General features: G+C 44.5%; 1 protein-coding gene across 1 annotated transcript in view; it reads right to left on the bottom strand.

Moving 5' to 3' along the window:
• The window catches only part of Rhoj (ras homolog family member J), an 86,415-nt gene extending 70,571 nt beyond the window's left edge, over positions 1–15,844 (bottom strand). The window contains exon 1 of the mRNA XM_031355265.1: positions 15,184–15,844. Coding sequence (XP_031211125.1) covers positions 15,184–15,361 — 178 coding nt within the window. The 5' untranslated portion in view covers positions 15,362–15,844. The remainder of the gene's footprint in view (positions 1–15,183) is intronic.
• Between the last annotated feature and the right edge of the window lie 202 nt (positions 15,845–16,046).

The raw sequence follows: 16,046 nt of genomic DNA, 5'->3' as shown, positions 1-16,046 counted from the left end.
AACTCAAACTAGCTTCAGGAAGTCCCTGAAACTGACCAGATTCATTAGATCCATGCCCCTGACTCCCCACCCCCACCGTCACCAGAGTAAGCAATAAAGACTGCTAAGAGTCATTCTCAGACTAGCTAAGTTGACAAGAAGACTGAGACCTGACCAGCTGCATGAAAGAAACAGAAATCAGGCAAGCTGCCTGGGAAAGGTTTGGAGTCACTTTGAAGAACACTCTCCCATCTGTTAAGCTGTCTGGAGTCTGCACAGTGAGCTTCAGGTTCCCCGCTTTTGTGACCTGTCTCCAGTGCTAGGGTGGGCTTTGGGGATGTAGCTTTCTTTGAGCCATTTCTGCTCCTGTAAGCAACTCCAATAAACCTCATCGGTTCAACAAGTTGGAGTATGGTGATACCTGTACTTCGGTCTGTCATGGGATCTATCTGAGGTATGTTACATCTGCCCAGCAAAAGGCTTGCCACACAACACACCTGGGTGCAGAATGAACTTTATGAAACTGGAATTCCATTTGGAGTGAATGTTAAAATTATTGAGTAGGATGTTTGTCTAGTGTGAACTACCCTTAAAAGGATTTTAAGGCATGGATTTAGGGATGCAGTATATGAAATGCAAGGCTGCTTTGTGATCTGCCAATACTATGTGCTTGGATATGTCTTGTTACTTTTTTTCCGTAGCTGCTAAAAATGCTCCCAGAAAAATAACTTAAGGGAGAAAGCATTTGCAACTCAACATGGTGGGTAAGTCACCAGGGCAGGAGCTTGGAGCAGCTGGTCACATCTTACCCACACTCAGGAAGCAAGAGTGACAAATGCTAGCCTTTCTCAGCTTTCTTTCCCCCTTTTGATTCATTTCAGGAGCCTGGCCTGTGTAGTCATAGTTAATGTGGGTCTTCCTACCTTAGTAAATCCTTCACAGGCATGTTCAGAGACTTGTCTCCTAAGTGATTTTTAGATCCTGTCAAATGGACAATCAATAGGAGCCACTGCAATCTATATACACTGTATACCGAATCGTGGTAAGATCAGAGTGTCTGTTCAAGTGACAGAGCAATCGGATTTGAGATGCATGGTGACTAGAGCAACCAAGCCATGTTTAATACCAGCCTAGGACATTGTTATCAAGTCATCACTTCAGGATGTCATATATGGCTGCTTGAATCGCTAGAGGAAATTCATAATTACATTAATTTTAAGATCCAAATAAATCTTGTCTTTTGTTAAGTCTTAACACAACCTATAATATAGATAAATTTGGGATTAATTGTACTGATATTTGTTAGACTGTTGGGAAAGAGACACGGCTCTCATACCGATGATGGTAGCTCTCGGCATTTGTTAACCTCAGCAATCAGTCTGAGTGACAAGGTATGGAAGCCAATGAGAGGTGTGAGCTGAAAGATGATTTGGGGGCTGTGGAGAGAAGGTTCACCACTGCCCTTCCAGAGGACCTGGGCTTGACTGCCAGCACCACAACTGTATGTAATTCCAGCTTCAGAGGGGTCTGATGTCTGCTTTGGTCTCTGTGTGCACTAGGTATGCATGTGGTATGTACACATACATTCAAGCAAAGCACCCATACACTTGATGATGATGGTGATGGTAGTGATGATGATGATGGTGATGTGGTGGTGGTGATGATGATTTGGTCCAGGCTTATCCATCCTGTACCTAAACCATGCTGACAAGATTCTTATTCTGGCTAAAAATGTTGCAAAGCTACTCTGTGGGGCTGTGTCTTTGGAGTGCATATTGTTGTGACTGACCTGAAGTAAATTTGTAAGATACTTCTCATCAGAAAAGTGAGTAAAGAATAGGTCAGATATGAAGGGGACTGGAACAAACTGGCTGAAATATTTTATGATAACAAGGATGAGATTTTCCCAGTCTTCAAGTACATGAAGACCCATTAGGCTGAGGGTGATAATGAGATGTTTCTCAGTTGTCACTGACCTCCAGGGAGAGGAAATAACTCTGATCTACAGCCTAATGTGACTTATCAAAAAGAAGGAGCCTGATGTGAGCTCTCTGAAGGGACAGACAAGTAGAATGATGGTGTAGGGCTCCTGAAGCAAAGCCCCAGCATGGACACGCACCAAGCTAGCACCACTCTCCTTCTCTTTAGAAGAGTAAAACATGTTTGCTCTGGTAAATTCTTAAGCCTCTTATTTGCCAATTTGAACTGTTGCAAATATCACATGAAATTCATTTTGTTTGAGCAAAGAAGCATTTAGGATTCTTAATGTGAGCTAATCCAATATAAGCAGAGGGAGGGCGTCTCGAGGAGAGAACACAGCCTCTTTTGCCCTCATAACTCTTGCTTTGGCAAGTGTGGATTGCCCTGTGATTTTAATAGATGCACAGCTCCATCACAGGGCTTGCAAGCACACCGGCTGAAAACTGTTACACTTTTACCAAATGAGGAGCTGCGGGTCCCCTCCCCTCCCCCAGGGTTTCTCTGTGTAGCCCTGGCTGTCCTGGAACTCTCTCTGTAGACCAGGCTCCCTCGAACTCAGAAATCCACCTGCCTCTGCCTCCCAAGTGCTGGGATTAAAGGCTTGTGCTACTCACAGTTCTCAGGAGGCTTACCCATGCTGCACGTTAAGGAGATAACTTGCTTGTTATTGTTTCTTCTTAATTAGCCTCGTGATTTGAAAGGAAACTTATATGCCATATTCTTTAACAAATCCCTTTGCCTTTCCATCCACCCCTTTTGGATATAGTATCAGAAGAACAGAGTTTAAAAACAAGGTCTTAATACAGCTAGGAAAACCACCTTATGCCTAATTAAAACACTCAGAACTCACAAGTTTGAAGTCTGACTGGAACAAAACATTTTCCATCCCCTTATGGCCCACCCCTGGAAAACTTTTTTTTTTTAAGCTATTCTTTTTGGCGTTCATGATAGTTAGGGTATATACTCTCAGGGTGTAGAGCGAGGGGATAGGTCAAGATAGGAGATGATCTTGATTGTGCATACAGGGTGGTACACTGAGTGAAGTGCATTGGTTAAGATGTCCCTCACTAAGATTCATGTTTCTTCACAGGCTCTGGGAACAAAAGAACAGAGCAGATAGATACCAGCCTCCTGTAAGTCTGTCTTCTACAAGGAGAGGCTGGTGAGAGAACAAAGGAATAAATAATATAAAAGCCCAGGAGTAAACACACAGGTGAATACAGTCTCGTCGGGGTGCTGCGCCTTCTTGAGGAGGTAACAGTCAGAGAGATCCAAATCCAAATTCTGCCATTTCCTAGCCCCATGATGTGGGACGAGTGGTTTCCCCTTGAGTCTCAGTTTTCTTGCCCATAAACTAAGGATACATACCGCCTAAGATATAACAGACAAGACAGCAAAGGCAACACAGGGCTTGACCCCAGGAAATACTCTGCTATTCAATATCGCCAAATTATTATTTCATTACTGAACTATGGCCATAACTGTCTGTTTCACCCATGGAGTCTTCTGCTTGGGCCCGGGTGGTGTCTTCTAGCCATAAGATCATCCTTTGAGGATGGAGCCATGGACTTGTGTTATGACAGTAGAGGTCAGGTTGATTGCCTCAGCAGGATGGCCTGTCAACTAGGCTGTCCTGATAAGAGTTCCTGGGAGTGCCAGTAAGAGAACTCCCGCCCCTGACTTTTGGACTCAGAGAAATAGCACTGGAGGAAGTTTTCCACCCTGCTAGTCCCAAATGTTAGGTCAAAGCATGAAGCAAAACAGCAGGGTTTGCAGCTGGGAAACAGGTGTTTACTGCTCCTTTCACAATCACAGGGCCACAGGGGAACAACAAGAATCCCTTCCAAGATGGAGCTGCATCTGAACTACCCCACTGACCCCGGCACTTCCCATGGGAGGAGATGTTCCCTAGCTCCCCTCAGTGAGCTCCCCAAGGCCTCAGAGTCCTCCAGCTTATTTGATCTGCTAAACTAAGGGACGGAACTGTGAACATCAATTTCCACCAGCTTTCTGGGCATTAGACAATATCTGTGAAACTTGTATGTTGTGTTTCAGAACCATTGAAACATTACACACTCACAGAGTTGAACTCTATGGTCAACGAATGTCATTTGGAAATAAGCCATGGGTAAGGCTTATTTCCCTGAGCAGCCTCAGGGAAAAGAATCCATGGTTGGGCAGCTTTGTAGATTGTGCCCAAGTGCCAGGTTTCCCAGCAGCTGGTACATGCTTATGCCCAAGTTGGTTAAGATCTGACTTCTACCAGTCTCCGCTTCCAGCCTCAGAGCCTTTTCTACCTCGATTCACAAGGCCTTTCCTAGCAATTCTGTGACCTTTATTTTTCAAGGTCTCTGTCTGTCTCAACCTTGGATGCAGTTCTCTTTTGTTGAGGTCACAATTTAGGAGTTTTCTAGCCGTCTCTGAGTAATTCTAAAGGCCCCTTATACTTCACACAATCTGATAGATACTCCCAAGTCAGGACATTGTATGTTTATCTACTTGTAAATTGCTTTATTGATTGGTGGTTGATGATAAAATTGCTCCTTCTGACTTGATTTCTAGGCATCTTCATTAGTATAAAGAAAGGTTTACTGAACATGATAAATTGCATAAGCTCGAGGAACTAGGGACATGGCTGCTGATTAAGGACATGCCTGGTGTTCAAACATGAGGATCTGAGTTCAGATGCCCAGAACCCGCAGGCCTGGTGGCACATGTCTGCATTCTTAGCCTTGGGTGGGCCAGAGACAGGCAGAGATCCGTGGAGCCAGTCTAGCCCAACTGATGAACTTCAGTTTCTATGAGAAACTGTTTCAAAAACTAAGGTAGAGAGTGATTAGAATTTGGCCCTCTCATACACGAGTGTGTGCTCGAGCATGCATATGTGTGCACACACCGCGCACACAGACACACACACACATGCATACACGTATAAACACACACTAAATGACATTCATTGACCATAGAGTTTGACTCTGTGAGTGTATAGTGTTTCAATGGTTTTGAAACACAACATACAAGTTTCACAGATATTGTCTAATGCCCAGAAAGCTGGTGGAAATTGATGTTCACAGTTCTGTCTCTTAGTTTAGCAGCTTTGGCTTGGTCCCATATTTTATTTTTTAAAAAAATCTTGTGTGTGTGTACTGTTTGTGTACATTTATATGAGTGTCGCTGGTGTGTGGACAGACATGTAGGGGTCTGGGGACAAGCCTGGGTATCTGTCCTCACCCTCCATCTTGCTACGAGGTGGGCTATCTTGTGGCTTGTTGTTGCCTATGTGGGCTAACTGGTCCTTGAGCTGCTGAGGGTCTCCTGATTTACACAACAAGTCATTTCAAGAATAGGAAAACCAGTAGGCTGGGGAGATAGCAAGTGCTACCTGAGCAAGCACGGGCACCTGAGTCCCATCCTCAGCGCCCACCTGAAAAGACAAATGTAGTGTAGAGCCCCAAAGAGAGACCATTAACAAGGTGGAAATGCCTGAGGGATAACGATGTTGACTGCCCTTTGACCTTCACATACACACATCTCTACACACACATACATGCATACACAGAGAGAGAGAGGAGAGAGAGAGAGAGAGAGAGAGAGAGAGAGAGAGAGAAGAGAGGACCTTAATTTTTTTTAAAATGGAGATTTATAGAAAACAAGTTAATGACCTTATAGAGTTAAAAAGATTCATTTACAATTTACAAAGGATGTTTGGCTGTAAGATGCCTCTGCCCCATGCCGTCAAGTCTGATGTCCTGGGTCTGATTTCTGGGATCCTCATGGTGGAAGGAAAGAACTGACAACCAAAAGTTGTCTTCTGACCTGCATGAGAAGAACACTCTGCCCCATGTGTGCCTCAATGAATAGGTATATTTAAAAAAAAATCTGAGCAGCAGAAGTTCATGGAACTTTTACTAAATCAGAACCTTCTCTAAACAGTAGATAGGATCCCAGTGTCACCTCCTGTCTAAGCTACATTCCATGGCTCCAGAAGCGATTGCTCATCTGAAAGCAGAAGAAGCACACAAATAAAACATACTTAATGGGTATGTCTAGTGGTCCTGACATGGTAACTGGCTCAGGAACTTACCAGAAACAAGTCTTGGTATTTAACATGTTCATGCTTAGAAAAAAAAAAAAAAACAATCAAACATTCCAGATACACAGTCAAGAAGTCAGCTGAGAAAATGTTGCACCCCACCCCCATCCCACAAGACAGTTATATCAAGGTTCAGTTTAGATGTGGGTCACGAGGGATGACAGGTGATGGAGAAGAACCGTTAGGCAGCCCAGGTCAGGGAAGTTCAGGATGATATTCATGGATTCTCTTAGCCATCTGTATGATGGTCCTTCCAAGAGCCTTCCTCACAGCTGATGCCCGGGGCTTCCTTGTGCTTTTCACTAGGTTCTATTACTCCATTACTGTCTCCTGCCTCCTCTGTCTGAAAAGGGGCTTGGATATTTTGGACGCCCCATTTCTGTCCCACCATAGCAGCAGAGATGGCTCTGCCTATTGGTTAGAGAGCTGGTTATTACTGCACCATGGAAGATCACGTTTAAGTCCTATTGAGAGGGCTATGCATTACCTCTCAATGCTGGACCCTGGCATGGTGGTGTGACCCAGGGTGGGCCATCGGGGGGAAACGTTCGCTTTACATATGAGGAAACATGTGTGAAAATATTCTGTGGCTGGAGAGAAGCAGAGATCGCTCATTTCTACCTAGACAAGTTCTTTGTTCTGGGCACACAGGTGGGCTTTATTCTAAGCCTCCCTTAGACGGAGGGATGGTACGTGACTAAGTTATCTTCCATGGAGAATGACAGGGAATGACGTCTGTCACCTCCAGGATGTGTCTCTAGAAATTTAAGCTGCTCCATATTCTTCCTCATTGAGCTGGTTGATGGCAATAACTATGAGGTCCTAGAAGACACCGAGGTCATAGAATAGGAGCCTTGTGAGTCCTTAAGTAAGCACATGGAAGAAAGCATCTCTACTGACTTGAACACTGGACCAGGAACATAAGAGTATCGAGGGATAGCCTGCCATGTGTCAACATTCGTGTCTATTTGTGATTGTAGCTTAGCATATCCCACTCTAACTAACAGTGGCTTTTGGTTAATGTCACAAACCTACCCACTGACTAATACTGCTTATTGTTCCTTGGCCTCCCCATACTCCCTTATAAACAATTTAACCTTAGAAAAATATTTAAATTTTATTTAAGCAAAACTGAGAAAATGATAGCATCTCATGGGATTGACTACGAAGTGGCAATGAGTTAATGTCTGAAGATGTTTTGAATATGCCTGGATCCTAGCACTGGTGATTTTAGAACATGGCTCTTATTGAGTGGTCATACATCCCAGTGTGATTTCTGTTTCATTGTTAATGCTGCCACCCTCTTGGGGGGGACATAAGTGAAGTTGACAGTGTGACTGGGAATGAATTGCCACAACTGCATGGTGAATTAGGACCAAGCCTAAGTGACTACACATGAACTACATCCTTGTCTTTTGTCAAGTCTGGGTGCAGGTAAGAAGTTGTTGGACTTCAGAGCGTTCTGGGCAGTGGGAGGGTACTCTGTGACTTGGAATTGGACCATATTGAATTAGTGGTTGGATCTAGCCTGACAATGCTATTTTTAGAAATGTGTTTGGTCTCTGCTAACTAAGAGCTATCATGGGTGTGTACATGGGAAAGTAAACCTGTAGGCCAGAGGAGAATCTGTTTCTTTGCAGAGAGATTCAGAGCTCCACAATCTGGAACCTGTGCTCAAAACCGACACACAAACTAGGTTCTCTGATTTTTGTTCACAGCCTCCAGAAGGATTTTATGCTTCACTATGCCTTTGTAGAAGAAGGTGAGCATATTCAGAAACAGAGGTATCCAATGGCTGGGCCCACCTTGAAGCTGTTTGCTATTGACCCCTCAAGAAGGAGGAGAGTTGAATGAATGAATGATGTTTTAGAAGCTACCATAGGGAGTTGACCTGAAACTCAGCGTCAGTGGTTAATTGTGTGATCAGACTTGTGGGGCATTTCCTGACCTGCACAGTAAGGGGAACCCGGTTGTGTAGAACTAGAAGCCTGCTGGCAGGAAACCTGTCCACCTAAGCCTGGCTTGGCTGCTGTCCTTGGAGGGTTGCTGGCAAATACTGGTATGTAGGACCGTCATGGATGACATATGAGCCAACCCCGGAGCAGGTGTTTCTAATGTTACACTGGCCACAAATTCAAGCTTCTCTTTCTCTTTCATTTATTATTATTTTTTTCTTGCTTGCTCCGAAGAAAAATTGCTCACAAGTTGCTGCCTCTTTTCAGAGTGCAATTTCCATTCCAGCTACCTTTGAGAGAGCTGGTCTCCTGTCTCAGTGTGGACTGTGGCAAGACATGCATAGGTAATTTCTGTTAGGGTAGCCTAGAGTCTAGAAGAAAGTATTGCATATATACCACATTCTTGACATTGGGCTATTGGGAGTGGAATTTTGGATATCTGAATGCCCGTCATTGTAGTAGGAGGGACCTGATGATTAATTTACTCAATTTTCTCACTCTTGTCTTTTCTGTCACAATTACCATGTATACTTTTATCTGAGGCTAAGAACCTGAGGGTTCATATGTACACTGGCACAAGTGCCTGCAATGTGTCTTGCTTGCCCATACCCCAACGACACATAAATAAATAAACAAAAAGAAAAAAAAATCCAGCAACCTTCCAATCTGTTCTCTTTCCTGGTGCTCCCTTGGAAAGCCTGCTATGGCTTTTGACTGCCCTCAGAATGGCTGACTATCCCTTGATAGTCTGTCCATAGCTCAGCAGATAGAAAGCAGCCATTTGTTTATACCAGCTTTCCTAGCTGGGTTATAAGGCCCCTGAAAGCAGGAACCATGTCTTGTGGGGCCTAGCTTGGTGCTGGAGAAGTCCGTACACTTCTGTTGAATGACCTACCAGTCTCGCCTCTGCCGCCTGAGGTTGCTCTGAGTGGTGTCATTTGGTTTCTACCCTAGGTGAGGTTTTCTATCAGTGGAGAACTGGATAGAGGACCCATGTACCCGTGACTTAATAAGAAGGGTGTCCAAGAGAACCAGTCAGTCATTTGGGGTGAAATCAAAGATGTATTTGATTTTTGAAACTGCTTGTTAGCATAGGGATTTCTAAATCCATTGGAGTGACAGGAGCATGCTTTGCTATCTTTACCTGAGGTTATGCTGATGAAGGGGACTTTGTCAGGTCCCCTAGAGCGCTTTAGGAGGATGTTGGTCACTAGGAGAACTAAGAACAGGTTAGAAGGGCTGTGCTGAACTGAAGAAATAGTTTTTTGCTTTGCTTTTGTTCTTTTTTTTTTTTTTTTTTTTGAGACAAGGTTTCTCTGTGTAGTCCTGGCTATCATGGAACTCACTCTGTAGACCAGGCTGGCCTCGAACTCAGAAGTTCGCCTGCCTCTGCCTCCCAAGTCCTGGGATTAAAGGCATGGCCACCACCGCCCGGCTGATAGTTTTCTTTTGTAAAATAAATTTTAGCTATTTATTAAAAACAAAGTATCTGGTGATTTATTTCATAGCCTCATGAACGTTGCTTTAGGTTTGTTTTCTTTCCAAGAAATAAGCCCATTCTTTCTTTAGCATGCTTATAAATGTTTTTATAAAGAGTGAAAGAGATATTCCAGAATAGATTTTCCTATAGGGAAGAACTATGTTGCAAGTCTTTATTTTTTATTTTCACAGTGTCTGGATCAAACTTAGTGATAGACAAGGGCTCTACCATGGAGCTGTATCTCCAGCCCCTGTGGAAACTCTGTGTAGGCCTAACACTTAGTGTTTATTCAGTTTATTATTTCTCTCACCTCTGTGTATTTGGTCTCATTTCCACACACTATTCCAGTGTTACAGCGGCCTCTGAGTCCACCTTGGGCCACCTGCCATTCAGTTTGGTGGAAAAAGTTAGAACCAGATTTCAGTTCTCTGTGAAAACAACTTCCTTTGATATCTCACAAGGCTGACAGAGTAACTGGATTTTCCTCTTTTCCATGAATTGTGTTAACTTCCTGCACAGGCGGCCTGGGTTTGCAAACACTGGTTGTTTAAAGTGGCTTCCCAAACAGAAGGACTTTTGATGAAAGAGCCCTAGGTGGGAGGAGTGTTAGGAGTGGGGCCCTTCAGACAGGATGCATTTCAATATAGAGTGTGATGCAAATGGTGAACTGGTCTATGGAGACATGGCTTCAACTGGAGATGGTTTATTTTATATAAACAGGTGCTTCATTTTAGAATCTAGGTACACTGCCTAACAACATACAATCCAACCAAACTCAGATGGACGTTTTATTCTGATGCCATGTGAAATGTTAATGGATATTTTATCAGTAAGGGGTTGATCACAAAACTGAAGAACAGGAGGATATGTTCTTGTCGTATGAGACTGTTAGGGGATTTTACGGAAGCCTTGGACGGGCTCAGGAAGCAGTGTCCAATGGTGCCTGTAGAGCCTCATAACAAACACCATTTACTCTTTCTCCCTTTATCCTGACGCTCCTACTCTGCAGTACTAACCCTCAGTGGGACTTGGGTTATTCTTGCACATGCTCTGTCTATAAGAAGTGCAACTGTTTGAGTGGGTTACACCAAAAATGCAATCTAGCTTTGAGTGTAACGCAGACAGAGGAAAATCAGGTGACACTTATACACTGTAGAGTGACACTATTCGATAGTTGTCACAATGTCCACTGAGGTCAAGACAATTATTATTTTATTATGGTTACAGTAGAAGAGATGATTGTGTAGGATATAAAACAAAACCAAAAAAAAAAAACCCTACAAGATAGAATATCATTAATGAGTAGTTTCATATGTTCATTCTTAAAGAAATACATATTAGAATGGCATTATATATTCATTTGTCAAAGTTTTATTTTATTTTTCCCAGTGCTTGGGATCAAGTACAAGATCTTACACTAAGGCCTGAGCAAGTGTGGCAAAACTTCTACGACAGAACTATGCCTTTAGCACTATTCACCAAAGCTTTAATGGGCTAGAGATGACTCAAATGCTGGAGAGAACAAAAAGGTGAATGCTTAGAATCAGGTCACTGAGTGATTATCTACTGAGAGTCTAATATGTCCTGAGTTCTGTTTTGAGAAGCTGAAGGTATCAAATAAACACACAATGTTATGTAGTGCTAAATATGGCCAAGAAAGTTAAAAAGAGGTCTCTCTCTCTCTCTCTCTCTCTCTCTCTCTCTCTCTCTCTCTCTCTCTCTCTCTCTCGTGTGTATGTGTGTTCCTTTGTTTGCACATGTGTGTGGGTTTTTTGTGAGCACACAGGCACAGGCACATGGCACAGACACATGGATTAAATTATGTGGCCAATTAATACTATGTCAGATCTGGGCAGGGAGTGTCAGGCCAGGGTGAGAGTGAATGCCAAGTATTTAAGGAGTCTTCCATGAGAAATATCAAGATGGCTAGTGTGGTTACAGAAGAAATACCGAGAACAGTGTTAGAGGACGAGAGGAGAGAAAACGGGGACAAAGTCATAGAGGACCTTGTACACTGTGGCAAAAGAGGAATGTGTGTTTGGAAGGAAAGGATGGAAGAGCTTGGACTGTGGATGGCTCTGTGCCAGCTGGTTGGAGACTCACAGGGGGCAGGGTTAGAAGCAAGGAGTTGGGAAGCCACTATGCTAGTGTGGGTGAGAGATGATGGTGGTGTAGATAGGAGAAAAGGCTATAGGGTCATGACAAGTGGCAGGGATTGGTTCTTGGCGCATTGTGAATGCTGAGGGCATATGTATGAGCAAGGGATAATAACTAATGGTTTGAATGGTGAGTGAAGAGGAGGGATCAAAGGGAGCAGGGGGTCGTGGGTAACACTGGTGCTTATTCTCAGTCACTGGGAAGAAGAAACCAGCAGAGTTCTTACATGGAGAAGGAGGGAGGTGGGAGAGCAGATAGGAGACTTGAAGAAGCATTGGCTGGAGATGCATGTTAGATACATAAATGGATGTGCACAGTTATACAGATGTGTGTTCTGAGGCTGTTGGGGGGGGCAGAAATAAATACGGAATTGGTAGTATATCAATGGCATCTTAAGCTGTGAAAGTAGATACAAACACCCAGGTTCCGAGGCTCGCTAGAGACGTGAGCCAAGGGACTGACCTCTGAACTGTTACCACTCAGTCCCTGGGAGATGCTACCCTCCTCTCTGGAAGGCACAGAGGAGGTGGAGAGCACTGCCAGGGTGTGGGACAGTAAAGGGAGGAAGTATTCCAGAAGCCAAGCTAAGAGTGTGTTTTAAGGAGAGTCACGAACAATCAAAGCATCTCCGGGGCATGATGCCAGCTAGATGTGACAGGAGATGGCCTTCCTTTAAGGAGTCTCAGCACAGAGAAGGGTTGGGGTGGGAGTAAGGAAGCCCAGAAGCCAAGACAGGATGGGGGAGACTGCGCCTAGAGATGTAAACACACTTCTGGAGGTGATTGAACACAGATCGACCCTTCTCAGACACTTCAGGAATGCCATATAGAGTTAGTATACTGGTTCACTTTTGGATTCTGGTAGGTTGGAAGGACAGGTAAATTAGGAGTAATAAAGTTTCAACTACTTTTTAACAGTTTTTTTTTCTGCTGTTACTTCTGTATTTTACCTCTTAAGTTAACATCCCATGACCACTGTAACCAGGGCCATCAGGTCTTACCTCCATGATGGCTATTTTATAAGGACAGTCATACATCCTATCCTGCCCTGTACTTTCATTACAGGATATTCCCCTCACCCCCATTGTAGTTACTGTCTTTAATTTGATTTAATCACTGTGTCTAGTTGTATATACCTTGATATGATATGTGACCCCACATCTAACATTGCATGTCCGGCTCTAGAACTTTACACATATGAATTCATTTCACTTTTAAAAACAATTCCAACATCTTTATTGTCCCTGTTTTTTACCTTTCAGAACTGAGGCACAGAGAGGTTAAGTAATGTTCTCAAGGTCACAGAGTAAACGATAGAGACGGCAGTATTAGAGCTGGATCATGTGGTATTGTACTCAGTCCTACTACATCACATACTTTCCTGAGATGGACCATCATTAGTGAACCATCTTCAAGAGTCAGGCCGTCTTTGATTTCAACTGTACTTTTCAAAAGACACGGCAAATGTGTTTCCTGTTGTTCTATCAGAGTGGGTCAGTAGGACCCAGGGAGCTGAAAACTGGATCCAGATGTGAATGGGGGCGTTTGGTTATTTTAGAGTTGATCTGCTCCCCGATGGCCGCCCACGGGCTGATGTTCGGCCAGAGCAATGAGCAGGGCGGAGTCCTTGGGATCGAAATCAGCACTTCATGAGTTTCTAGTGTGAGTGTGGCTCATGCCTTTCCCCCCTTTAACCACATGGATAGCACATGAGATATCATGTATGAAAGACATATATAGAATAAACGGAAGTCACCATGTTCAGGAATGTCCACTGTGTACAAAGAACTGCTCTGTGACTCATGCAAGCTGAAATAATACAGCCTAGTTCCTGAAAAACTCAAATATTAAAACTTCTTTGAGAGGTTTTGGTGCTCAAACACCAGCCAGTGTGCATGTAATTGAAACATAAAGTAGCTCAGTGCCAGCGAAGTCCAGCTGCTTTGACCTCTAATTTTTTTCCGTCATAGGCTAGCTTTATTTCCAAAGATGGTTTTGTCTTTCCTTCCAACATCGCTGCAATTGGCTCACCCAAAGGATGGGTCTACGGAGACATAATTTCCCAGGCACCAAGAGCCTTTCCTTTTAGTAGACTTTCAGTTCTGTCTTTGATCAGAAAGTTCCTGAAATAAAGTACGTGCCATGTTCTTTTTCTACCCTGAAGAAGACCCAGGAGACATAACTTCTGCTATGATGTTTTCAGGACTGGAATTAAGAGTCCCTTCCTCAGAGCACTTTACAACTATTTTTTTTTCTCAAGATAAACCTGTTTTTGTCTTGTTGCATTCTCATTAAAAAGTTCTTCCCAGGCCAAACTCACTATGTTTTCAGAAAAGCTCAGGAGACTTGGTCTCCAATTTGTAGGTAATTTCTATAGAGGGAAAGAACCTGATAGGAAATGGATCCCCCTTCCCAGCCTCGAATCCCTCCCCTGTCAGCTGTATACCACTACTGCAAATATGTCCACTTAAAAGGAAGGGAAGATGGGGGCGGGGGGGGGGGACGGGGAGCTCTCTAGAGAAGATGACAAGCGGCTGCTTCCTATGGAGGGAGGATTTCAAATGGCCATACAGCAGAGCTCCAGGCTGGCTTCCTGTGAGCAGCTTCCTTTAGGCTGATCTTGATCTCAAGCCAAGGTGAAGAGAGAGGAATTTTCCTCCCACCCAGACCCCAGATCTCTGATAACACATTGGTGATCGATTGAAGTGTTCAAAAACGCTATGAGACGGAGGCCACAGAGAGCCCAAGGCAACACATCAGTTCACATAGGGAAAGCTTATGGGTGGCAGCTACACAAGGCATGATGCTGACTGACACCTTCACAAACGTTCAAGCACTCAAATACTAAAAGTCCCCAGAAAGGATTAAGTTATGACTACAGCATTGTGGCGATCACGTTTTAAAATACTTGATTCTCAAATTTGTCTTTTCAGGACATACTTGACAACGATTTAACTGCATTTGAAGTTTTTACTTTTAAAAACACAGCCATCTTTTACTTAATTTTCCACTCAGTATTTAAAAACTTGGGACACTTTTTTCCTTATCTACCATCCCAGAAGAGTGAAAGTACAAAATTTAAGCCCCAAGTAATCCAGAAAAAAAGAAGGTTTTACTGACTGGTTCTATTAGCCGTTCGGTCATGACGAGCATGGAGTAGAAAAAGTTTAGAAGAGAACACTTTCCATGTGTCTAGTAGTGATTTTTTTAAAATGGAATATTTTGCAATTATACTACACTTCAAAAAAATGATCATCGTGAAAAGTTGAAGAAAGTTTATGCAAAAATGTTGAGAAAATTACTCGAGGTCTGGAGGGTATCTCAGGATTACACATTTGTTTCAACAGGGGAAGCACGGAAATGGATGCACAGGGTCTCCGCAGGATCCTAGCACCATTCTAGACTGAGTTACCTGGTACCTGCCAGGCCCACATCAGTCTCTGACTTTCTGGCTAAAGCCAGGTCCCTCTGAACCCGAGCTGTGGCCAGAGCCCCGCTGCTCAGCTCATCTAGATGGAGTTGGTCCCCATGCTTTCCTACCTGCGTAGTGGTCAAACACAGTGGGCACGTATTCCTCCGGGAAGGCGTCGTTGGCATAGCTCATCAGCAGGCAGGTCTTCCCCACCGCGCCGTCCCCGACCACCACGCACTTCAGGATCCTGTTCTCCTCTTGCCCATTGCAGCCACAGCTGCTGTCAGTCCCCTCTCTGCAGCTCATGTCGCCGGCGGCTCCCGCAGCAGCTGCTGGGGCTTCTGCAGTGCATGGAGCGGGGGCACCGGCCCCAGGCTGGAGCTCAGGCGGCCTGACTGTGGCTGGCCCGGCTCTCCCAGGCACAGCCCAGACACACACGAGCCCCGCCGCTCACCATGCTGGAGAAGAAAGGCACTCTTGGGAGGAGGGATGAAAAGGGTCTGTCCCTTGGAGAAGTGGAGTTGGAGTAGAGCCTGAGTTAAGAAACTCTCATTTCCACAGACTTCCCGGGACTTCCTGGCAGTCTAGAAATCTCAGCAGCCCGTGAGAGTCTCACTCTACCCTCCCCATGCCCAGCTTGGCTGATAACACGGTGGGATTTGGATAACTCTTCCCCGGTTTTCCACCACACAGCTAATATGGAGGAGAGAAGGGCTTTTAAACGGAGTTTCCCCCCCTCGCTTCCTTCAGCTTGCCGAGTGTCAGGAAATCGTGAGTTTCCTGCTGCATTCCATATTAGGATCAGTGGGCCGGGAGGGCGGCAACAATGGGGCTCTGTGCGTGTGTTTGGACTTCTGGGGAACCAGGCCAGGACACGGAGAGAGGGGAAAACGCTAGGGGTCCTGCAGCCGGCTTAAGCTGTCAGACTTCCTGCTTTATCCCCGGCTAGCCAGGCTGCTGGCTTGTGGCTGGGAAGAAGCCAAAGAAGAAA

Source organism: Mastomys coucha, unplaced genomic scaffold, assembly GCF_008632895.1.
Source record: "Mastomys coucha isolate ucsf_1 unplaced genomic scaffold, UCSF_Mcou_1 pScaffold6, whole genome shotgun sequence".
In the NCBI taxonomy this organism is placed as follows: domain Eukaryota; kingdom Metazoa; phylum Chordata; class Mammalia; order Rodentia; family Muridae; genus Mastomys; species Mastomys coucha.
Note: the sequence above shows the minus strand (reverse complement) of the source record. Positions and strands in the feature narration are given on the sequence as shown.